The sequence below is a fragment of the Populus trichocarpa genome, chromosome 19, assembly GCF_000002775.5.
Source record: "Populus trichocarpa isolate Nisqually-1 chromosome 19, P.trichocarpa_v4.1, whole genome shotgun sequence".
NCBI classification, from domain to species: Eukaryota; Viridiplantae; Streptophyta; class Magnoliopsida; order Malpighiales; family Salicaceae; genus Populus; species Populus trichocarpa.
Window position 1 is genome coordinate 14,010,674 of NC_037303.2, and position 24,377 is coordinate 14,035,050.

Here is a 24,377-nt window from a genome sequence, read left to right on the forward strand (position 1 = left end):
AACGAGTTTCCTACTGGTTTATTGCCTACTAACAAGCACTTGTAAAATGTTTTAATGTTGCCTAGGCCACAAGTATCGTCTACATCTTATATTACTAGTGATAGTAAATCTAGCAAGTTAATTTGGTGATCCATTAATTTGATACCTGATGTAAATTAAGTTTTATGTGAAATTCAATGGGAATTGATATGGTTAAATTCAATCAATCTAGTCAAATTTGTGATCTAGGGGTTAATTTGTTATCTAGTTAAAATCTTTGAATTTTTTTGAAAATTTCTAGAACTGAACTGTTTCATTTTTTTTTTATTAAATCTTGAAACAGCACCATTTTTAATTTATCTATCTAACCTGTGACCGACTCTTAGGTCATGCCATGAACAAATCATGCTTTGTAACTACGGAAACGACTAGGTAAATTATGTGGACGAGCGGATAAACTCCATCAGTCTAGCAAAGCAATACTTGAAGCAAACTTCAAGAGGATAAAATCTTGCAATCAAATGGAATGGATCCTGGCAGCTGATGAAAGCAACTTGTGTAGCTTGGAGAGGTTGGAGCTTCGTTATTTGGACAAATTAAGAAGAATCTGTCGGGTAATTGCACCACCTAGAGGTCAATGACTGCAACAGTCTGAAGAGTCTATTTCCATTAGAATTGATGAAGAACCTCAGAAACCTTGAAGAGAGTGATGTTGAATGATGCCAGAAAATTCAGAAACTGGCAACTGGTGAAGAAAACAGTAGTTCATTTACACGTCCAAGTTTACAGAAACTGGGAATGAAGTCCTTGCCAAGAATGAATCCCTGCACGCTATTTAAGTTGTTGATTGCCCACTCCCAGAATCACTACCATCTGCTCTCAAGCAAATCAAAAGATGCAAAAAATGGTGGAATTCACTGACGTGGAACAAACTCTAGCACTCTTCTCAGTCCATTCTTCTTAGAGGATGCAACAAGAAGATAAGAATCAGGAATAGACAACGAGTAGGAGCTGGAAGTTGAGCGAAGAAACGAATAGCAAGTAATTGAAGAAGTAGGCAACTGTATAACTTCTATTTCTCATCCAGTTTTGCTTACTAAAGAAACTTGTTTTAGATTGCGGTTGTGTTCAGCTATATACGTGCATTGTAAGAGTCTAGCTCACTTGATATATGCTGCTGCTGCTATTGACCGTAAGGTGGTTTTTGTGTTGATTTTTCCTGCTTGATTTTGCTCTTACGCTTGGCAATGTCTTGACAGCTTTAGCATCATTTGAGAGTTAAAACGTTTCAATTATTGTTATTAGGTTATGTTCTTTGAGAATCTGACCATTAGATCAATCGAAACTCGACAATCAATAGATACAATTAAGTGTCCGAACAAGTGTTTGATCAGTCTCTCCTAGAAGAGATTAAATTCATGTACTTCTCAACAATCATTTCTGGTGGAAAATCTGTGAAGTAGCCCTTCTCTACTTCCAATCCTTCTTGGGCTGCCAGCATCTCAACCTCTGCCTGGACCCTTTCAGCTCCAACCTGATTGGGCTCTAAGAGGATACAAGCGATCTCAAATGAATCATCACCGTGAACGAGCGCCAATGCTTGCACGGTAGGAAGCCCGCCATCACGAGCCCTCACCATCCGTGCAATCTGTCGAGCAGTTGAAACATCGGTGCACACTACAGGAATGTTGTATAATGCGACCCATGGTCGAGCCCCAATCATCACTATTCCTCTTGTTCGCGACACATGGGTCGGACCTTCATCAGGGGCTCCAGGGAGAATCTCAGGTATGGTCCACCCAGCCCATTGGTTGCCCATGAAATTAGGCGTATAGTACCCCAGCTCGCGCCTGATGGTGTCAGGAGCCCTGCCTGTTGGATGTGCTGCAGCATAAAGAAATACTGGCACTGCAATGCATCGAGGAAAACAAGAAAGGAGATATAATTCAAGAGCTACAAAATCCTGTTTGTCATGATATATTGAAACCTATATCATGTAATTTCATTATAATGCTAAGAAATCTCAAGTCATGGATAAATCCCATTCCATGCAAAGTGATAACTAAGATGCTACATAAAAGTTCTGGACCAACCTTGAAATCTGCTGCCCATATCTGCTGCCACTGTCTTGGCCAGCCAGGCTGCTTCATCCAGCGAGGCCCGAGCCAAAGGGTGGAAAACAATGTCATCTACAACACCAAGCCGAGGGTGTGCACCGGAGTGCAACTCAAGGTTAATGGCTCCATAAGCAGCCTCAACCATGGCTAGCACAGTTTGGTGCAATGGACTATAAATGGGACTCCCAGTGCTATCAACAACAACATATGATACAATAGTGAACCTGATCCTATTATAAACTCGGTCCTCAAATTTGTTTACAATAACACTTTCTGGGTCGAGCCTAGCAGCTCGTTCAATCAAGTCCAGAACTGCGCGGTTACGTGCCTCAGAGATGTAGAGCATGCAACTTACCAGCATGGATTCATTTGCAGTTCTTTTGTTCTATGCATCAAAGAAGAATAAGAGCTACTTAGATATCTAATGACACTGGAAAAAATGACTGAGATTAGTTACAGAGGTGGTAAGAGAAGTATAAAAAGTGTTCACATGGGGTCAGAAGCCAGAGATTGTTGAATGTTAAGAATGCAAATCTGTGTGATTTGGTGGTAATATTCATTTTCTTTCTTTCTTGATGAGATAAGACAAAATGTAGATGAACATTCTTCAAAATACAAGGAGTCTGTTTCTTTTTGTGTTTTTTAAAAAAATTAATTTTTTTTTAGTATTTTTAGATTATTTTTGTTATAAAAATATAAAAAATAAATATATTATTTTAATATATTTTTAAATAAAAAAAACTTAAAAAAAAACCAATACAATACTAAGCTCTAAATATATTTAATTTTATCAACAAATTGATCAGTTTTATAATAAGGATTGAGGTTGATTAGCTGTAAAATAAGAGTTTAGGCAGGGCGAAGCTACTAATATTTGACAGGGAAGGTCAAAATTAATATAACAAAATAATTAAAAAATTTATTTATTTAAAATAAAAATTATTATACTGTTTCATATTTAAATACTAAATAAAAAAAAAATTAAAATGTTTTGCGGGAACCAGCTTACCTCCCGGCCCCTAGTTCCGCCCTGAATTTAGGTATAAGTGGACATCTATAACAATAATTGGAGCTGAGCCAAAACCAGAATAATTTTCTAAAGATGCCAAAACCAGAATAATTTTATAGGAAGAGCCAAAACTTAATTTTTTTTTATTTCTTGTGGGACCATACGTATAAAATATATTTACAACCTTAGAATTTTTTATTTTTTATTTTTTTTGCAGGGATTCGAGCCCAGTTACCCTCCCTCTCCACCCTGTTGTATAAAAGTCGTAACTTGCTGAGGTAAAATACATTATCTACTGGGTTTTACTCTGTTACATGTGCAATTGGTTTAGCTTCAAATGCTTCTGAATAGTTCTATTAAGAAGAAAATACTTACATCCATGGTAATTAAACATACATAAGAAGTAGAATACCAAAGTATAATAATTCAAGAAGACTAAAAACTAAAAGAATACCTAAAGATAGCAAGTACATGGCATTTAGGGAGGCAAGAATAATAAAGGAGATTAATGGAAATAAACTACTCCAATTGCAGATTTTTCATGGAATGATGTCGAGTACTTTCTTCATTATTTTTAGCAAAATAATGATTAATTGTTGTATTATTTTTTTAATTGTGAAGATTTTAGGTTATGAAGAGTTTGAGAAGAGTTTAAAACATCATTGAATTGAGTTTGAGATTTTGATAGAAAACTCTAAACGCCATGCCTATTCTTTAAATTTCTCTATAGCTTATGCCTATATAATAACTCTAATTTTATCCATAATATGAAAAAACTCAAATGGGGTGCTTTGGATTGTTTTAATTCACACGTAAAAGTAAATTTGTATGAAATACGAACCTTTTCAAGTGAAAACTAACTTCTGAGCTAATTGTCTAATTCATAAATGGGTTTGATAAAAATTCAACAAAAAGATCAAAATGACTACTCTTGCAGTACATGTAAGAACATGAACATGAACATGAACAGGAAAAGAAAGATAACAACGCAACTCGAGCTCAAAAACTAGAGAGAAGAAAAAGGTAGCTCAAAAGAGAGGAAGAAGAGAAATAAAATTCTATAGAAGTTACCTCGCAACTTGAGTCAGAATCCATTTCTTGCTGCTTTGCCTTGGCTTTAGTCTTCAGGGGAAGTAATGATGGTGAGAGGATAAGTCATTTGTGTGCGTGTGTGTGTGTTTATATATACAAGCCATGAAAGAACTGCTAACAATTAAGCTTGTGTGACTCAGCATTACGCAAATTCATTAGAAAACTGTCCCCACGGTTTGAACCCTCAAAATCAACTGCCATGGATAAGGAGAAATCTGGCTTGTTTGCCAAAAGCATGATCCACATGGTGCTGAATAGCATCATATGTTACTCACATAAGCAAACATTGTGTGATGTATAATAAGAGTGAATAAAGAAAACAACACAGGAAATGTCCAACAAACTGACTCGACATATCACAATGCCACACCAAAGCCCACGGACAAGTTAGAAAACTCACTATGCCAAGAGTAGGTAAGTGCTCTCGTGAACCTAATATCTCCGAGAGGAGTTATTACAAGAACACTCTCCTGTCCACAAATTAAGATATTTGTTGAGAATTATTGATTTCATATGGCTGATTACAAGGACACGAATGCATGTTTTTTTTAAAAAAATTAATATGAGTAATCGAGCTAGCCTGCGTGTACCTCGACTAATCCCACAAATTTTAAAATTAATGATTTTATAAATCTCTAATAATTCTGAGATTTATAAAACTCAAACGGATTAAAATATACATCTCTGTTTGTTATATAACATGGTAAAACAACGTGTGATCATTTGTTAAAGATTTTCTTTAACTCAGCCAAGTTGGTGACACACCTAGGAAAATGAACTTTAACATGATCTCCAGCCACTAAAAGATGAAATCCATCAAGGGCCTCGTATACCAAATTGAGATTGATGACGAGAAGTAAAACCCACCTCATTTTTAGGCTGTTAGATATGAATTTATGGGTTGAAAAAACTTTGAAACAACGCTGTTAACGTTGGTTTAAGTGAATATAAATGGGCTGGTTTAAGTGAAACAATTTATGAGTTAATTTATCAAAATTACAAGTCATGCACGAGATGATCATGGGCTGGATTGATCCTGTTTAATAACCTTGATACATTGTATAGTCTTCATAATTATTTCTGGACCCTAGACCTCTCTCGATTCATAATTTAAAACTTTGGAATTACTTTCAACAAACCATTCTTTAAGGTATTTCACATACTCTGTAAAACTTGATGTGTGCGTGCGTGTCCCCGCGACATATATATCAGATACCAAATACAGATGAGTACTGTTCTTGTGTGAAGATAGATGCCGATGATACAAAATAGAGAAACTTACACTGAAAAGGACAAGGAACCTCCTCACACCAACCTTATCTTTCTAGAATCTTTTTGACCAATCACATCTTCGTCTCTACAGAACAAGTAAAAGATGATCTAAACATTTATTTTTCTTGTATTTGTTCTTTTTTCAATATGGATAGATCAATTTGGTCATGCATTAGATATCAAAATCAATGAATTATTATCTGTGTGCTATGTGTCCCTTTTATTTGTTTTGCTGACAAAATGCAACCTAACAAAAGAAATTCCTAATGAAAATAAAAACTGCTTAAATTCGAGCATTTTCTCCAAGCTAAATTATTACATCCGAGTGTCATTAATTTCTTGCTACAGACAACAGTATTTCCAACTCATCTTGGCAACACGGTTTCTATTCTGATAACGAGAACCAAGTTTCATACAAAATACATCAGAACTTATGTGAAGAATTAGATCAAAGAAAAAATCAAACAACTTTCTTATCCAGTCTATTATAACAAATGAGAGGGTTAGGTTAATTACCTTGTTACAAATCAAGTGATTTCTACTTCTGATGTAAGCAGAATCTGCATTGACTCTCTTGTTATGCTAGCTGATAGTGCTTTCTGCCCTAGCTGAAAGACTTCTCTTAATTGTCTTACAAGCAATCTGCAAAATTGAGGCTGTTAAGGTCCCATTGATCTCCTAAGCAGATAAATCATCAAATTTCTAAGAGAGAGTTCGGTATTTGTCTTTATAAGTATGTTGTAAGTTTCCATACTTTACAGTCAAGACCAGAGACGCCAAGCAGTAGCCAGACCATTATTTCTTGTCTGATTTGCTAAAAAAAGACTTCCTACAGATTTCAATTAGAATGTCATGTAATTGTTCACCAGACCATGAGATAGCGATTCAGGTTCAATCTCTCAACATTTTTCTGAAAGCAACTCTACTATCAAACAATTCCAGATTGTATACAACGCTATGTTGCTTGCCTGATCAGTAAGCTTTGCTTCAACTCAAACAAAATCCCTGGAAACTAATCTTCAAAGTAGAGAACTAATCCCACCTTTATGCTATCCACATGCGTGAAATTCAAGGAAAAAAGGTGTTAAAAGCACACAGGAAAAGAGAAGATGAAACTAGTGAAACCTAAGGGTTGATAATATCATATTTTAATTAGCATAATATTGCAGAACATATCATAGTTTTAAATCTTACAGGAAAATGTACTCTCCAGACATCTGAACTGACATGGTGATCTGCTAGATAACTTTTATGACAATTTACATACGGTAGCGTTTGATTATTTCACTGAGATAAAATAGATGAAATATAATAATAGAGATGATCAGGACTAAATGCTCAATTTATTGAAATATTTTTCAATGTTGTTGATTTAAAACAATATTTAGGGTTTTAGGGACTAAATTTAATATTGAAACATGCATGTGAGATTGAAATTAACAGGCAAAATAAAAATGGCTGTACACGCCAAAAAGTGAGAGAGGGCATATCGCTCAAGCAACTCATATAACCTCCTCCAGTGGCCAAAATCAGTTTTTCATCATAAAAGAGTTGCCTGCCCCTTTGCCATGGCTCCCAGAAGTTTTTTTTTTTAATTTCTCTTATTTGTTTCTTGAATTTACACGTTATTTCATAGTATAAAGTTATTCATTTAGTTCTCATCAAATTAACTTATTTTCTAATTATTCTTTTTTTTTTTAAACTATTTTCTAACATGATTATTAAATCTAGTTAATTCAGCACTTGCAAGTCTACCTAGTAATCCGAGTCAATCCAAACTTGAATCAGACTATGTCTTATTTTTTTAAAACATTGATTCGATCAAACTTGGATGATCAAATTGATACATCTATACTTTTAAATATATCCTTATTTTCTCTTATATTAGCTCCACTATTTCGGAAATTCTAGTTATATAAATCCGGGTTTAACTGTTTAAGTACATAAGCACCCAATTCTTATATCAAACAATTTCTTTCGGTTATCATGATAGGTATAAACAGCTCCTGGTGTGGACAATTTTATAACCTATTGACTAATTTGCAACCATGATCTCTTATTATAAAATTTGTCGCCAATTCAAGTTCATACTTCATAATTAATACTTGTAAAGTTAAAGTGGGCCTTATGGTAAAATCATTGGGTTGCATGGAAACTTGAAATATATATATGCATGGAAACTTGAAATATATATATATATTCCAGAATCAGCGCCTGGAAACAGTTCCCATGCTTCCACAACCTTGTTAACTCCGCTCTTATGTATGAGAGAGATTAAGAGGAGTAGATGCATGGCTCTTTTTACATGACAAGCAAGGTCCTGTGAATATAAAATTCTACAATTATACCTTGCTAAGGAAAAGGGAGGGGAAAGAACTCATTAATTTTTTCTTCTTCTTCTTGTACTACACAACTAAGAGAGAGATCGAGGGAAAAAGAGAGGATCATGGCTGCGGGAGGAGCCCACAAAGGAAATGGTAATGGAAATAGAGGAAGGCCGTATGGGTTGATGCTGCTTTTAGCATTTGGGGCTGCTTTGCTTGGTGTTATGGTGCTACATAAGTTCAGAGAGAGACGCATCTTCAACCTCCTTGTCAAAGAGAAGGATCGTGAGCTCATGTCCCTCCAGCTTATCTTGCAGGTCCCTCCCTCTTTCTTCCCCCCCCCCCCCCCACCTCTCTCTCTCTCTCTCTCATGCATGCATGTTACTTTTGAGGTGTCTTTCTGTCCGCATGACAAACTAAGAAGCTTTACGCACGCTTTCATGGCTTTCTTCACCATTTGAAAAGTGTGGAGGAGGGCTGTATAGCATTTTGAGTTGTGAATTAAGCATGCAGGGTTCAGTTATGGAAAACCCACCATTTTTTGGGACCAATCTTGCTCTCTAGCTAGTTTTTGACGTGGTCTCTTTCTTCAATGTGCTTATGATATCATGTGAATTAGGTTGACCACGGCTTTCATTCTGCCATTTCTAGGAGGTAGAAGATAGCGCATGATCCCAAGATATTGACTGATTTATAGCAGATCTCAAAACAATACCACCAATACAGCCAAAAGTCCTTCATAGAAGGTTGAAAAACTCACCTGTAAAGAATGATTATCTGCCTATACAACTTGCTAGATGCAATTTGCATGTTCAGGACTAGTCATTTGGTTAGAAGGTCCTGTGATGTGATGACATTTCACAAGATGGAGATGTTTGATAAAATATTTCTGGTACATTAAATTCTTCTGGTACATTAAATTCTTCCGGTACAGATCAGTTGAACTGGACCAAACTAATCTTGTGTTTTATTAAGCACAAATCCCATGTAATATTATATTAAATTCCCTTACTATATTGTGTAAAGCACATGGTTCGATCAAGAGTGGCCTCCCTTCCTCTGTCCATCTGTTGACAAATTATTATGTACATTGCAGCAAGAGAAGAAAACGAAAAAACTCCCCCATTCAACACACTAACAACTAAAACGAGGAAGAGTTCAAAAAAAAAAAAAACCTAATGCATCATCTGCAATTGTTTGTGCATTATCAGTTTCTAATTTTCCTGATTCAGTTGTGGAACTCAGTTGCTCCTCTATATTTTAACCTCCGGCATCACTTCACTTTTCTATTGATTTTATACTTTAATTATATCCTCGAGATCATAGTTATTAAATTCAGTTCAGAGTTGACCTGACCAACAGATCAAGTCACGGGTCAACCAGAAAAAATTAAAAAAATAATTGAGATTTTAATAGCTCAAGTAGAAAAGTTAATAAATAATTCATATAGATTTGATTTCAAATGTGAAAATAGATGATATATATATATATATATATATATATCAAAAGGTTAGAAAACATTTCATTAGAAAATAGACATGTATATAGTTATTCCACATCAAAAAATTAAGAAATATGTTTTAGAAAATATAGCTAAGCATTTATAGATTAATTTTATATTTTTTAGATTTATTAAAGAATATAAAAAAATTAGGTCTCATTTAAGTTATGTGACGTTATCCGGGTTCTGAATTGACTCGACGGGTTACTTGAGTTTGATCGGGCTAATTACAAATCTGAGTTTTGTTTATTTGAAACTCAACCAAGACCATGCAACTAGCCATATCGGTTCTCATAACTATCCTAAAGATGCAATGTACTTGATTATATAGTTTCCAAACCCAATCTTCTCCACCAATCGAAAAGCTAGGGCGCCATGATATGTTTAAAAACAAGCATGCACACATGACAACACTCAGAAAATTAGAAGCTGAACTTTGCTTTGCGGTGTATAATCTAGATCATGATGTTTAATTCTTACTAGATTTTTAGCACTAAAAGTTGTCACATCTTTTCTTTTCCGTACTCAGAAGGAAAGAGAACGCAGCAAAGAAATGAAAAGAAAGGCAGAAGAGATGAAAGGGAAGATATACTCTCTAAGAACCCAAAAGATGGAGCTTGACAGGAGGCAGCTGGAGATGCAGTCCACAATTGATTCCATAAAGGATGAACAAAAGATTATGGAGTCTGCCCTCGAGGAGAAGCAAAATGAGATCAAAATGCTAAGAGAGATGAACATTGATGCAGATAAAGGAAACCTTCAAATGGCGGATCTTATAGAAAGTCTGAAACAAAAGGAAGCTGAAATTGAGGAATTGAAGCACCACCTTGAATACCCAGCTAAGAAATGGTCAGTGAGCACAGACGACCCATCAAGCCCACCCATAAACATGACTGTATCCTTAAACATGGTAAACGAGGGTAACATAGAAGTCGATAAGAGTAAAGAAGAGGAGGTTCAATTGCATGAAACTGCATATGATGGCAATGGTTTGGATTCAAGGGGCAATGGAGGCAACTCTACTTCCACCAATCTAGAAAAGCAGGGTGATACTGCCATAGTTGAAAATGCAAGTGAAAGCAGGGTAGGCATTGCAGACAGGAGAGAAGTGTCAGAGGAAAAGGAATCACAGAAACTTGATGGATCTAGAAATGGAAGTTCCATTGGCATTGATAAGGATCAAGAGTATGAAAATGAAAGTTCTCAAGGGAAGCGTGCTTCTGGTGCAGGAGAGGAAAATAACACTTCAAATGCAACCGAGACAATTGTCAGCAGAATCGGAAGAGCATCAAAAACTGCTGATGCACATAATGATGAGAAATCAAGGGATAGAGAAGAGCATAAATTTAACCTAGATGGGCAACCTGGGCTTGAAAATGTTCAGGAGGCAGAAGATCGTCAAGAAACATTAAGAGGTGGTGCGAAGCGGGAAATGGTGGATAACTCCAGAAGTAGGGGGAACGAGAGGTACCACCATGCTAGCAGAGTACGAGGAAAGAGAAGGACAGTGGTTGCCAAGAATAGGCTGCTGGAGAGCAGAAATGATGTAAACAATGTTGCTGAGAAGACAAGAAATAGAAAATTTCCTATGGATGATCAAGGTAGACTGATATACAGAGAAGGGGGAAGAGCATCTATTGATGGAACAACAGAAGAAATAACAAAGGCAGTAGGTTCTTCTAAAACCAAATCAATAGAGCATCAAAACCATGAAGACTCTAAGGACCTGGAAAACAAACTTGGGGAAGATCGACAAAACCAGCAGATGAGTGAAGTCCATGAGACAATGAAAAGGCTCCCAGTAGCTCATGACGCCAAAGTGCTGACAAATGGAAGCCTTGATGGCCAGCTCAGTAACATCAGAAGCAATGACAGAAAACAGAGCCTGGATGAAGATCAACAACAAGCCAGGGGCACAGAAGAAAGCCGAAACAGTAGCAATATGAACACTAAAAAAAACAGTGATGAACAAGTGATAAATATCAGCAAGCATGAAAGGCAAGAACAAATGGAGGATTCAGATGTAGAACACAAGACCGATGCAGATTCTGGAGATTTTTACAAGGAATCAGTTTCTGATTTAGAAGAGGATAAAGAAGAGTACAGAGAGGAAACTGATGAGTCCGACTTCTAGCTGATTACCAGCATTTAATATTCTTGCTTACTGTAAAGGTTTTAAATATCTATCTTCACGACTGTTAGGACAGTTATCAAGTTTGCTTAGTGTTTAAAACTAGAGATGTATTGGAATTACCATCCCAAATCCAAAAATACAATACAAAATTTGCAGGAGACTGCTGGTTAAATAGAACCGAAATGCCCAAGAGAGTAAGCTTCAAATAAAAACCAGGTGGTAGGGATTTTCACCCTTTTCGCATCCAGTTCTTCCAGATAGCTACATTGCTCCATTGTTGTCAACTTATTCTTTTAAATAACCTAATCATTAATTTCTCCAGACCAAAGATTAATTTTTCATATTTGTCCTCGCTTCAATTACTTCTCTACAAAGCTTCAGGTCAAACAAAGTGTCAACTCGACACACTCAACCAAGGACTGTAATATTATCAAACTTCAGTTCCTTGTTGGTTGAGCCATACAAATGAAATGATGCACTTCCAGAAAGCAATCCGGCGTCAGTCTCAGACATGATGGGCATAATCTAGCATATAGAATCCTCTAGGGCAACAATACTCAACAAAATACGTTCCCATGAGATAATGAATACAGATGACTAGTTGATAAGAAAACAAATGCCATTGTTTATATGATTAGTTCCAAAAGCTGCCACATTGTCTATTCGGGTAACCTGTTGATTAAAAAAAAAAATGGATTTCCTGTTGCAATACCATTAATTGAATTTGAACTTGGAGAAGATAGCATGTGATAATCAGAATATAGTAAAAATCAAACCATTAGAGTGACAACAAAATGGCTATGCCAATGTAAAGGGCTTATTTTCTTACCAAAATAAGCAATTTAACTTCCAAGTTTAATCATCCATCATCCATCACTAAAACAAATCACAATACTTTTTGTAGTATCATCTGCAAACAAGGAAAATTGATCCCATGACATGTGAAGTACAGCCGAACACATTATTACCAGAAATGTCATGGCTCGATTACACACTTCAAGCCTCAGTGTGCTGCTTCCAATGGTTTCTGTAAACAACAATCAAATGTAAGGAAAAAAAAAACTGCAATCTCAGAATAATTCTAGCTAAAATTGGTTTAATTTTTTTTTATTAAAAGTTACATTCCATCACGAGTTTGATTTATGAGTTCAAATTGTTAGTTTTCCTGAAATTAAAACCACATTCAGCTAATAATCTCTTTGCTCGAAAGCCATGAAATATCAAGTTTGCAAATGACTTGAGCAATTGAGAGGTAACCTCATAATTGTGGAAACTGTGTTCTCCTAAATGGCATTCCATCTATAAGCCTCGCTATCCCCATTAAAGACAAAAACTAGCCTCAAACTTTGATCTTGCTACTACTCTATGTTATACACTATACTTGGGCACAATCTCTCTCCTGATAGCCAGATTCCCTCTTAAGATAATTGGTGTAGTGATGTGTTAGGTGTAGCCATATTCAATATGATCATTGCCTTTTTATATATCATCAATATTTATGAGGTCCATGCATTAGAAATTCTTAAGAGTCAAACGATCTACACATGACTGTTCGCAAGTCAATTCCTTGGATAATCGTGTATCACACAATCAAATTGTTTAGCACAAGATTGAAGAAGCTTTTCCTGGTATGTAAAACTACAAATGAAAAGAGAGAGAGAGAGAGAGACTTCAAAGAAGAGAGAATGAGAATAGACATTGAGAGGAGCCTTAACCTTCCTCCGTGCAATTCAAAGTTAAAGATGCCAATGTGTTTGCCTAGGCACCCCAGATGAGGCCTTGGCGACTTGAAAGCTTTTTATCTGGGTACTTAGAGATAGGCACTATGCACTTGAGGCATTTCCTAGGAACCTTCTAGGGATAACTGTGTTTGAAATTGTTTTGCACTACTTTCATAACATTACCCTTAAGGGTTTTTTTTTTTTATATTACCCTTATTTAATAGCTGTCTTAAAGGGTATTTTCTAAAGTTAATGAAAATACAAAACACACGTACTTCCTTTGATCAAAGAGAAAATGGACCACCTACTGGTGCATGAAAAGTAAAAAATAGGTATTTAGATAGTTTGATAATCTGTTATGCAATTCTTTCATCTCCCTTCTAATTAGTTCCTCTCTTTCTCCATCATTTTCTTTCATCTCTTGACTTTTAGCTTTCTAAGTTATTAGAATGCCAATTTTTTTTTGTTTCTTCCAATTCCTATTCTCCTTATGCTGCTGCAGTATTTTCTTTCCAACATCCAAACTATTACACTGCTCTGCAATTTTTTACAGCCTTTTTTTTTTCAATTCCTATTCTCTTAGTTGCGGAAAGTTGTCTTATCAAACTAGCTGGCCTTAACACCTTATGGCACTTTGAACCTTTGGCAACAATAGCCCCATTTTATTTGTCTTCTATTGGATTTCCAACTATTAAAGAAGCGATTCAATACTTTGCCTATTGTACATATTAAAAAAAAGAATATCTATATCTTGAAAAATGCACAAGCCTATGTATTTTGAAACATGGTTGCTAAATATCATAATAATTGGAGATAAAATTTGAAAAATTACATTTTGATATGCACTTCATTTATAAAAAGGAAAACAATTGTTAAAAGATGACCATCTGTTAAAAAGGGGGATAAATGGAGCAAAGACACCATTCCAATTTTCTGATGGAAAAGGAAGAAATAACAGTAGAGTATAAGGTAGAAACAGTGAAAAAATATATATATCCAAAAGTACCTCTTCCTTATTGCTCTTGCCTCCTGTAAAGAACTTGTAACCCCCATAGATGAGTACACCCCAGCCGCTTAAAGAGACAATAACAAACTGCAATTCAACATCCAACAAACAATCAAGACAGCTCATATGACACACATACCTTCCATCATATCCATTTCCCCACCAACATCAACAAAATCAACATGGCAAAGGACAAGAAACTCATATAAAAGGAATCAAACATGAAAACTCCCATAAAAAACCATACAACTATTCAATCACAGAATATAACTCAAATTCAAAAGTTTTATTTTCTTCATATATATAAAACGACAACACTACCAGCAATACTACTCCAAAAAGACAATGCTCTAATATTCCATAAATACACAAAATTCTGAAAAAATCACAATCAAAATACTTTTGGTGTGGAAAAAAAAAACTTATGCGAAAAAAATGTGTGGGCAATAAATTGAGCAGATTCGTTTTTAAACAAATATAAAAACTTTATAACATCAAACATATAGTATGGTATAATATAAAATGCAAATGACTAACATGCTCTTCCTTCCACTTTGATGGGCTCATTGGATCTTGCCAGCAGTTAATCCTCGGTGGTCCATGGTGGTCTGCAATTATCAACAAACATAATGTAAAATTCATAATCTCCAAGCAAAAATCTATCATTTATTTTTTTCCTAGAAAATTTAATAATCTATTATTTCCACTGAAAACTTTAATTTCAAGATTTAATTAAGCTCAGAATTTTCAACGACTGAGCTAAAGGTTGCAGCTTTAAACAAAATTAATGAATTTAATCAGTTTCTGATCTACGGCAGGGTGATACAGATCGACAGCACGAATACATACGTATGCGTGAATGTTTGTTGGTAAATTTATTCGTCGTATATGTTAGTATGTGTATGTGTTTTGCGGGATGGATTTACCTGCAGCACCGGCGAGGCCGCGGCGGTGGATGAGGGCGGCGGCTTGAGCGGGTGTCTTGGGAGAGGAGACTCGGGAGAGAGTGACGGCTTGTCGAGCTGCCGCCGCCGCTAATGTGGCCATGGATTTCTTTTCTTTCTTTGTAGAGATCGATAGAGAGAGGAGAAATGGAGATGAGAGTAGACGATGGTAAATTTTTGCTTAAAAGAAGGGGGAGAGTGGAAAACTCGAAAAGACACCGAGTTTGTTCGTTTTCGTCAAATATGGAACTGAACGACTTGTCAGTTAGTTTTCTGGGGAATTTGCTTCTTGTTTGGACTTTGGAGCTTCTATCATCTATGCCATTCTATGCATTCTTATCGTACCTTGCTCGTGTCGTTTGTTGACTGGAATTGAAAATTTAAAACAACTTGGATTTATTAAAAAATAAATTAAGGGTAAATGGATCAGTTTGAATTTATTTTAAATAGATATTACCTTAAACAAAAAAAAAAAAAACTTTAACAACATTGTTTTAAATGATTTGTTTTTTAATTTGACCCAAACAAGTTAACCATCATTTAATTTACTTGAATTTAATTGGATTAATTTTCTAAATAAATAAAAAAACAAACCTAACACAAATCATGCTATGGGTTGATGAATTATTGATCATCTTAGACAAGTTTTATAATTAGCTTAGGAAGTATTAGTTTTTGTGCTTCAATATATTTTTCAACATGTTTTTTGCTTTAAAAATATTATATTAATGTTTTTGAGGTGTTTTTTTTTAATGATTTTGATAAGTTGATATTAAAAATAGAAAATAATATACATGAAAATATATTATTTTAATTAAATATTTTTTTTTAAAAAAAACTATCTACAATATTACTAAACACACTTAAACAAATCTGATAACTATGATTTTATGTGGTGTAATGTCACATTAGTTGGATAAAAAAAGCTAAATTTTTTTTGTACTTTAACGTGATATTATCCGACTAGTTTTCTGAAGTATATATATATATATATATATATATATATATATTTTTTTTTAATAATCAATGGTAATTTGGGGTTAATTTTTTTGTATCAATCCATCATCTCTTTATTTTAATTAAAGTTAGGCTATTCATGTTGTATCTAAAAAATTCACAAGTACTAAGCATTGACTTGTTAGCCTTTAACCTGGCAGAAACTTAGACATCAGCTTTGCATTTACTGAGATCACTATGATCGACAAGTGTTCAGCTCTCTAACTGTAGTATAGATACTGTCTGAAGAAGTTCTAGGCACTCTTCGATTAGTAACTTCTCTTGTGCAGCCACCTCTGCTAATTGTGATTGTAGCCCAACAGTCTGCTCAGCCTGGTGCGAGAGAACTTAGTTCAGATGACATAAACAGGAGGCTTCAAGCACCAACGCAGTATTGCTTTAATAGCTGCTGCTTACTGAGGGTGAAAATGTAGACATTGTTGACTTTGATGGAAGCTGAGAGATCCGAAGCATGCTGAATTGCGAGCAAAACTGGATCCACCTATAATTCTGGATTTGCTAGTAAAATCACTTATTGCTTAGCTGAGCTGGTTTAACACTAGCTGCTAGAAGGCGTTTCGATTCGTCTCTTCTTTTCTAGGATTACCTTTGCACATTCCATAAGGGGTGCTCTGCGAATGACAGAAAGTGAACACTCTTTGGTCTTTGAAGCTGGAGATAAGTCCTGCCTTTCCATGTCTCCCAAAGCTTCCAGCAATTTGATCTACACAAGTAATTATCGGAAGCGAGTCCATGAACTTGTATGCTCTATCTTGGTGTTACATTATATTTGATATTTCTACACGGGCATTATTAATTCATCATGCAAAAAGATTTGTTAATGATTCGATAATGAAGAATAAAGTTCAGTTTCATCTCGAGTTTTTCCTTCTGAAGCTTATTTTCTTTTGCACCGAACGTCGAAACTTCGAAAGACTGTTACAAAAATTTGTTCTGCAAAACCGTCAGAAAGAATTTTTTCTCAGACTCCAATTACTGTTGAGGAACCTTGTACTAGTTGATAGGTTAGAACCCTGGCAATTGCAACCATATTTGGTATAAATCTTTCTTGATTGAGCATAGTTTCTATCTCAGATCAACAAGTAGACATTTTATTTCAAAAAATCAATCTTGAATTAATAAGTGTGAACAAGTGATAGATTGTTTCCTAACATTAATTGATCAGTTAAGTTAATCATGCATACCTCCACTTGCTTAGTATCAGCCCTATCGTTGGCATACCGCCATTGCATCAGCCGAACATGAAGCCTTCTTGGCTGATGAATGTTCTCAACATTCCCAGATCCTGAGAGCAAGGAACTAGATGACAGAGATTTTTTATCCTTAAACAAGTCTAGACCCATATCCAGCAATTTCTCAACACCTGTAGTCCTCAACGGACTTGATTGTGGTTTCGAACTTTAAAAGTTCATCAACTTTACCTTGCTTTCCACTGACATCACCCTGTAAGTGAATTTGCTATTTCTATTCTCTTTTCTTCTTGTTTGTGCTTTCGTTTACATTACCCTGTAAATGAATTTGCTCTCTTTATCACATTTTTTTATTGTAAGTTTCTTCATTTTTCGAGAAGCATCTAATGATTCTGCAGATTGAACACTAGCATCTGCTGTCCATCTTCGAGACCTTGTTGGTATATCATTCAAATAATTAGATCACTTTTATTTAATAAATTTAATATAAAAAATGGTTTAAAATAAAATTTGAATTGGATCTGGTTTTACTGGTCATTGACTTGACCTGTAAAGCGACATTGTGATTAATAATTATGATTAATGGGGTTTGCATTGCGTTTTTTTATCAGCTTGAAATTACTGTTAGGATTCCATTGACGGTGCTTTTACTTCTCATTTAAGCAGGGTAATGTTGGAAATGAAAAGATTCTGTTGGACTTCCTGAGAAGCTTCAGGAAGTAGGAGACCCAGGTGAAGTAGTGGTGTTGTTCGATGGCTACTTCTTGATTGCCGGCATTTTCGTGTTTCCAAGTGGTCTACCTGGGATTCTGCCAAGTGGCAATCATTTTTTCCCCAAAAGTAATCGATTTGTTTTTTCATTTGACTTCAGGTTTTGTCAACTTAAACATTTGGTAATGGTGACTGAGAAGCCAAAGCTCCATTTCTTGTGACCAGGATTGTTTCAACATAAATATTACCAAGCTCCATAGTTTATTTGCATTCTCCCTGTATTCATTTTGAGGGACCAAATTTTTTTTCATGGAGTCTGCCATTATGAAGACTCCTTGGTTGATAATCTGAATGCACGAGAGGTTTGCTGATAAGGCTTTGGCACCTACGCAAGTACTGTAAAAGACCATTGTTCTGCTAAGGCAATGAGCCAGTGGGTTTCATCAAGGTCAGCACCATATCCCAAGTCCAATTCTCTTCCCAGCCCAACTATACGTTCCATTTCCAGGAGTGAGAATTTTTTATATACTCAAAACCTGAGACCTCCCTCATAGGGAGTGAGAGTACCAGTTACTTGAAGCCTTCATGGTATAAATTCGACCTGATAGATCAATAATATTCTCTCATCAATCACCTTATTAGTGCCGATTGGGAGGGAAGGGGAGGAGGAGGGAAGCTTCATCACAAAGGAATAAAATGTTGGGAAATGAATAACACAACTACATCTGTGTTTGAGAGAAACCACAAAAGAAAAGTAAAGTTGATACTATAAACCAGAAAGAATGGATGAGAAAGATTCAAAAGCCCCTTACAGCTCTACTAAACTCCAGAAGAAGCAAACCCGCAATATCAATATCGCGAAGAGGTGTTGGAAAAGCAAAAGAAGATCAAGTAAAACTATAATGGATGACTGTTGGTTTGAGCTTAAAGCTAGCCAGCATAATAAACTGAAAAGACTTGCTAGGCAATAGGCAGTAATGCTTGAATAAATGATGTTAAATTAACATTCTATACTACAACAGGCACTTTTACAACCAACGGCCATGCTTGATCCTGTAAAAATTGTGCAAGCATACTTGATCTACAAAATTTAGATGTTCTTACGCACCAGGGAAAATATGAAGCTTCCATTTCCAAAATCAATGAAAATTGCACTGTTGTAATAAAGGATGACTGTAATCTACGTGCTTTTCCCAAAGAGGCTTGTATTTTTCCATCCCAATTTTCAACCATGGCTTGGAGTTTCCATTGAAGTGCAACACTGCCCCTTTCTCTATCAAGTGAGGATCAACATTTGTATAGCCCAATCCCAACACATGCCATGAGGGATCTAATGGCTCTGTCAACCCATAGAAAGTCAAAAGCCCAGGAGGTAGTGTTCCAAGTTTCCAGAGTGTCCGATCCACATTCTTTTCTTGCCAGTAGTGGTAGATTTCAGTTACATTTCGCTTCCTCCACTCAACCAAATCAAAAACATTCATTCCAAATGCCCAACCACACGCATCAGGATCAAAATGTTCTCTAATAAGAGGGTGAGAGTAGTTCAGGTACTTGTGGTATCTGTGAAATGTCTCCATGCATGTCTCAACTGCTCCATTAACGTTGCTGTTCAAGTCAACTGAAAATAGACCAGATAAATCTTTCTGAACAACTACATCATCATCAAGAAATACCACCTTCTTCAATGCAGGGAAAACTTCAGGAATATAAAATCTGAGGTGATTAAGCATAGATAGATATTTTGGGTTCCGGAACTTGATTGGAGTCCGGCCATCATCATTATGGCCTGAAAAGTAATAGCTTTGAGTTTCAGAGTCTTGGAGCTGCTTAAGCACTGGAACATAAGAAGCATTTAGCCATTTAAAGTCTTCAAACTTCTGAACCTCAACAGTAACTCCTCGGAAAGTGTTCATGGCAAACCAAGCCTTCATTGCGATGTAGTTTATTTCATCAGTTACAAGATGAAACACAACCATATCTGGATTCTTGGAATTTAAAGCAGTTGAATTGACAACAACTGAAGTTGCAAGGATATTGTCAGAGAAGACGCAGAAATGATAGAGGTTGCTATCTCTAAGTTTTGTCTGAATTTGCATTCTCTCATTCTTTTTTCTCTGTAGATTTGGATTTCCAAACCATTCAGTAGTTAGCCGAATACCAATGCAGTAAAGTCCTTTTGGGATTTCTTCAGCAGCTATTTGACCATACTTAGAGCTTTTCTCATTCACAATACCCATTTGTTCGTCAAGAACTTGGATTTTGGCTTTCAGTCTCATAATCATAGTTGCACTATCATAATGAAGTTGCTGGGCTTGGAAGAGCAAAAGTGCCATGTCACGGATAGCAGTTTCTGATTCCCTGGTTGTTAAAGGAGCTCGCCTCGTTGCGGCGCTTGAAAGGAGGACCTGGGAATTGCGGATTTGGGCACTTAATTCCCAAGCAAACTGAAGATTGTTACTTTCTTTTGCAATCACAACAAAAGCTTTTGCAAGAGAAATTTGGTCACTAAGTTGCCTGGTGATTGAGTTGGGGCTCAACATTTCATCTGTAATGTTTAGGCCTTCAATGTTTTTCTCATACTTGGTATAGTACTGCAGAAAGAAAAAGAATCAGAGTTTTTAATGTCAAGGAGATAAGCTGGCACAGGAGCAGAAACAGGGAATGCAAGGATTACAGCATAATTATTATCAAAATAAAAATTAAGGATAAATGCTCAGAAGCTCAAACACGTGGTTTACAGTTTGAGATCACTTGCTGAATATAGCAGTAAATCCAACGCATATACTACTGAAAGAAATTGCTGTTATTGTGAATATGGACACGGATACCTTCACTTCTAAAAGTTTATGGTTAAAAAGAAAATACAGAGTAAAAAAAACAAACATGACAAACTAGGTAGAGTGTTGTTGAAGATCACAACTTCGGTGGCATGGAAAACACACAAACTGAGAGTGGGGTAGCTGCCATTACTTTCAAATTTTGGGCTATTTTGCTCTCTCTCTCTTTGTGAGTTTTTTTAGTGTGTAAATTAATCATTTTCTAATCTACAGTTCAGCAGTATGACCCAGGTACGCAAGTTTCATCATTGCCCAATTCTGGAGTTTAACTTACACTCAAAGAAAATGATAGAGGAGCCAGGGAGACACTTGTCCATAAGGTTGTTATACATCAACAATATTTCACCTTTCTTTTTAAGAAGAAAAGGCAAAAATTTCATTAATCAACTAAAATAACAGTTTACAAAGAATGAAGAGTGTTTGCTACAATAAAAGCAACAAAACTAAACTAAACAGAATATAAACACAACAGAGAGGGAAATAACTTCAGTTCCATTTGATTCCCCATCTCATGCAGATTGATATAAAACACAGAATATTTCACCATTTGCTATAAAAAAAATCCAATCACATCAATATATGAAGACATAAAGTCACAAAATGCCAGGTATTCTATGATATCACGAATATGTGGCATGTCAGCTGTCTCCGAAATAATAACATCAAAAAGCTTGCACATGAGGTGCATGTTAAAACATGATTAGCATTTCTTACCATTGTCCTCAAAAACACAACTCAAATCCTTTAGATCACAGTTTGTTTGATGCTCTTATAAATAAAACCTCAAAACACACATATTTCTTCTTATATAGCAAGCCATTCATCTTTCTTTACAAGTTCCTTTTGCTAATAAAACTGAATTTTAGCAGCACATTGGATACTTGAATAGAAAAATACTGAAAAGAACAGATCTTTCATAAATATAATTCTGTTTGCTTCTCTCAAAATTCTTCCCTGTAGAATTCAGGTAAGTTATCAAACTCATCTACAAAAAGAGTTATTCAATTTGTTCTGCATACAAATAACAACTACCTATTACCCATTCTTCTCTCATTTTCCCATACAGTATAACCTCCTATTATTAACTGCTCGTTTGGTAGCGTGGCCAACCGTGCTACCAAACAATGCCTAAATATTCTACCCTCTCTTGTCATCATTACAATATACATGGAGCAAGTGCCCCATTAAGGTATTTATACAAAATCCCTTCAATCTCAATGCCCTGCTAACTTTGTTTGTGCTTCACATGCACGGTATTGAAGCAATGTATGGCACGTACACCCAGTGCCTTAAACATAACTTTCTCAAATCAATACCTAAGAAGGTCATTTAATTCAACAGCCTGAATCAAATTACCAGCCTGGATCAAAGCCATTGCCTCCACTAAGGAACAGTACCTATTAAGCTATTGGAAGCATATGGCATATCCTAAGAATACAATCATGAAATGCAAGCTAAGGATTTTAAGACAATTTATTCACATCTACTAGTTAATGCAGCCCTTCTATCATGTAGGGTATAACTACATCTAGCTCAAGCAAAGTCACGGATCAAAAAAAAATTCCATTCTACACATAAAGACAAACTCAACAGCACAAAAGCACATACAAGCAAAAATAGCAATTTAAGCTAACAATCACGTCATAATACAGCTACAACCCCAGAATTGTATATCTCAATCTTCATCAAGCCCATTAACAGTACCAACCAAAACCCAATTAAAATTATTACATCTTCAAATCCCAAATCATAAGAATCCCAGAACTCAAAACACTGATTCCCTTCAAAATTCCTACATTTTCAGCAATCAAACACATTAACAACTACCCAAAATAATAAAATAAACAGTAAAGCACAGATCTTTACCTTATTAAAGCTGGTGGATCTTGATTCAATACGACTCTCTTTGCTAAAAATAACTATAAACAGCAACACAGATATACCACACAAAGTCCACCACACCACACTTGATATCCTCCTCCTCACTGGCCTCCTAAAGTCCACTGGTCTCCTCCTCATCTCAAACTTTTAAGCACTGTTTGGTTCCAAAGAAAGTAACTTTCTATATGACCCAGATGATGAAGAGTTGAGAACTTGAGATTGGGATCTGATATATGATTTGATCTCGTGTTTCAAGAATTTAGTTTTTGATATTTATTTTTTGGGGTTTTGTGTGTTGAAAGAAGTTTACTTTTCTTTGGAGAGGTACAGACTGCAAATACAGTTATGATTGTTATGGAACATGGATTTTAGAGAGGGAAATTGTTTTGGTTTATTGTGATTTTGTGTAGGTACTAATAATAATTAATTAATTTATAATTTAATCCCTAATATTTAAATACATTAAATAGTTAGTCCCTCTAGTGTAGAAAACTATAACTTAATCACTATATTTTTTAGCATTTGCAAATAAAAAATCTTTTCATTTGAATCACGCAACAAAGAGAAGCTCATCTTGTATTGTTTGGTTATCATTTTAAAATATATATATTTTTTAATAATATTTCAAGAGTTTGAGATAATAATAATGATTAAAATAATATATATATTTTTTATTTTTAAAATTTTATTTTAACATTAAAATAATTCAAAAATATAAAAAAATAAATTTCGAAATTTTCCCAAACTCCGGTTAAAACGTCCCATGAACACCCGTTAAATCCACTCTAATTAATTTGGAGTTAAGGCATAGAAATGGTCAATTTCTGTGATGTTAAGTTAGCGGTTGTGATACATTAACAGGGACAGCTTGGCCTTTCATAATCAAGGCTGCTAATCTTTTAGGAAACAGCTAAATAGTTGATCTTGAGGTTTTGTATCATTGCGGTTAAAAGCCTAGTTATAAAATGCAAATCACTTAGCGGATCAATTTAGAATCAGGTTCATTAGATTGATTCAGGGTTTGGATCGATTTGATTTGAGTTGAAAAAAAAACATAATCATCTTGAATCAGTTAAAAATCTAAGTTGACACATAATTAAATTGACTAGCAACCTGACTTGATGTAAAACCTAGCCTTTAACCCATTGATTTTTTTAAAAAAATTCTTGTTGATATCATTTTAATATTTTAAAAAAATTGGATTAACCTAAATTAATTCTCTTGATTTATAACCTAATCATGTTTCAGATAGAAATTAGGTTAAGCTTTATAATTATGGTTAAAATTACAAAACAGGGTCGTAAGTCAAAAGTTTTAGCATTGAAAATATTTTTATAGAAATGCAACTTTGATTTTTCAAAAATGTATTGATGCCGAATCATAACTGAAAGCTGGCTTTCTATATTTATTCTCAAACAAGATCTTTCTTTCCTTGGAATGGAAGATTAAGGGTAGGAAATAAGAAAAGAGGAAGCCGCAGAAATTTCATGGATGTTGCTTTCTTCCTGTAACAATGACAGGTGTTCTCTCTGAAAAGTGGAAGGTTAAGGCACATTCTTGGAAAAGTGTTGCCCTAACCAAAGAACTTTTGCATTGCAGAGAAGATTAATTGTTGGTGCTGAGGATGAAAAATGACACTAAT

General features: G+C 35.2%; 4 protein-coding genes across 5 annotated transcripts; 1 reads left to right on the forward strand and 3 right to left on the reverse strand.

The window, feature by feature from the left end:
- Positions 1 to 1,309: 1,309 nt before the first annotated feature.
- Positions 1,310 to 4,604, reverse strand: LOC18108598 (uncharacterized). Of its 2 annotated transcripts, none has more exons than XM_024591050.2 (3): positions 4,177 to 4,604; positions 2,073 to 2,526; positions 1,310 to 1,887 (listed from the first exon to the last, which is right to left on the reverse strand). In XM_024591050.2, exons 2-3 carry the CDS (start codon positions 2,455 to 2,457, stop codon positions 1,370 to 1,372), a joined length of 903 nt encoding a protein of 300 aa, XP_024446818.1. In that variant the 5' UTR covers positions 2,458 to 2,526; positions 4,177 to 4,604; the 3' UTR covers positions 1,310 to 1,369. The 2 variants fall into 2 exon arrangements, with proteins under 2 accessions (XP_024446818.1, XP_006371604.3); XM_006371542.3 differs by having other exon boundaries at positions 2,073 to 2,481; positions 4,177 to 4,603.
- Positions 4,605 to 7,690: 3,086 nt separating this feature from the next.
- LOC112325210 (uncharacterized) lies at positions 7,691 to 11,684 on the forward strand. Its single transcript, XM_024591083.2, has 2 exons — positions 7,691 to 8,110; positions 9,824 to 11,684. The coding sequence occupies exons 1-2, from the start codon at positions 7,916 to 7,918 to the stop codon at positions 11,426 to 11,428; spliced, it is 1,800 nt and encodes a 599-aa protein (XP_024446851.1). The 5' UTR covers positions 7,691 to 7,915; the 3' UTR covers positions 11,429 to 11,684.
- A 491-nt stretch (positions 11,685 to 12,175) lies between these two features.
- LOC112325211 (uncharacterized) lies at positions 12,176 to 15,390 on the reverse strand. Its single transcript, XM_024591084.2, has 4 exons — positions 15,082 to 15,390; positions 14,693 to 14,763; positions 14,156 to 14,242; positions 12,176 to 12,455 (listed from the first exon to the last, which is right to left on the reverse strand). Exons 1-4 carry the CDS (start codon positions 15,200 to 15,202, stop codon positions 12,432 to 12,434), a joined length of 303 nt encoding a protein of 100 aa, XP_024446852.1. The 5' UTR covers positions 15,203 to 15,390; the 3' UTR covers positions 12,176 to 12,431.
- A 3,500-nt stretch (positions 15,391 to 18,890) lies between these two features.
- Positions 18,891 to 23,130, reverse strand: LOC112325167 (probable galacturonosyltransferase 10). Its single transcript, XM_024590878.2, has 2 exons — positions 22,721 to 23,130; positions 18,891 to 20,608 (listed from the first exon to the last, which is right to left on the reverse strand). The coding sequence occupies exons 1-2, from the start codon at positions 22,871 to 22,873 to the stop codon at positions 19,157 to 19,159; spliced, it is 1,605 nt and encodes a 534-aa protein (XP_024446646.2). The 5' UTR covers positions 22,874 to 23,130; the 3' UTR covers positions 18,891 to 19,156.
- Positions 23,131 to 24,377: the final 1,247 nt, after the last annotated feature.

Excerpts from the sequence above, each read along its gene's own strand:
- LOC18108598 (XM_006371542.3), bottom strand. The coding sequence starts at position 4,200 with ATGGATTCTGACTCAAGTTGCGAG. Across the intron at positions 2,482-4,176 it reads ATTCTGACTCAAGTTGCGAG|AACAAAAGAACTGCAAATGA; the intron begins GTAACTTCTATA and ends TTTGATGCATAG. Across the intron at positions 1,888-2,072 it reads TATGGGCAGCAGATTTCAAG|TGCCAGTATTTCTTTATGCT; the intron begins GTTGGTCCAGAA and ends GATGCATTGCAG.
- LOC112325210 (XM_024591083.2), top strand. The coding sequence starts at position 7,916 with ATGGCTGCGGGAGGAGCCCACAAAGGAAATGGTAATGGAAATAGAGGA. Across the intron at positions 8,111-9,823 it reads CCCTCCAGCTTATCTTGCAG|AAGGAAAGAGAACGCAGCAA; the intron begins GTCCCTCCCTCT and ends TTCCGTACTCAG.
- LOC112325211 (XM_024591084.2), bottom strand. The coding sequence starts at position 15,202 with ATGGCCACATTAGCGGCGGCGGCAGCTCGACAAGCCGTCACTCTCTCC. Across the intron at positions 14,243-14,692 it reads CAAAGTGGAAGGAAGAGCAT|TTTGTTATTGTCTCTTTAAG; the intron begins GTTAGTCATTTG and ends GTTGAATTGCAG. Across the intron at positions 12,456-14,155 it reads GCAAGAGCAATAAGGAAGAG|AAACCATTGGAAGCAGCACA; the intron begins GTACTTTTGGAT and ends TGTTGTTTACAG.
- LOC112325167 (XM_024590878.2), bottom strand. The coding sequence starts at position 22,873 with ATGAGGAGGAGACCAGTGGACTTTAGGAGGCCAGTGAGGAGGAGGATA. Across the intron at positions 20,609-22,720 it reads GATCCACCAGCTTTAATAAG|TACTATACCAAGTATGAGAA; the intron begins GTAAAGATCTGT and ends TTCTTTCTGCAG.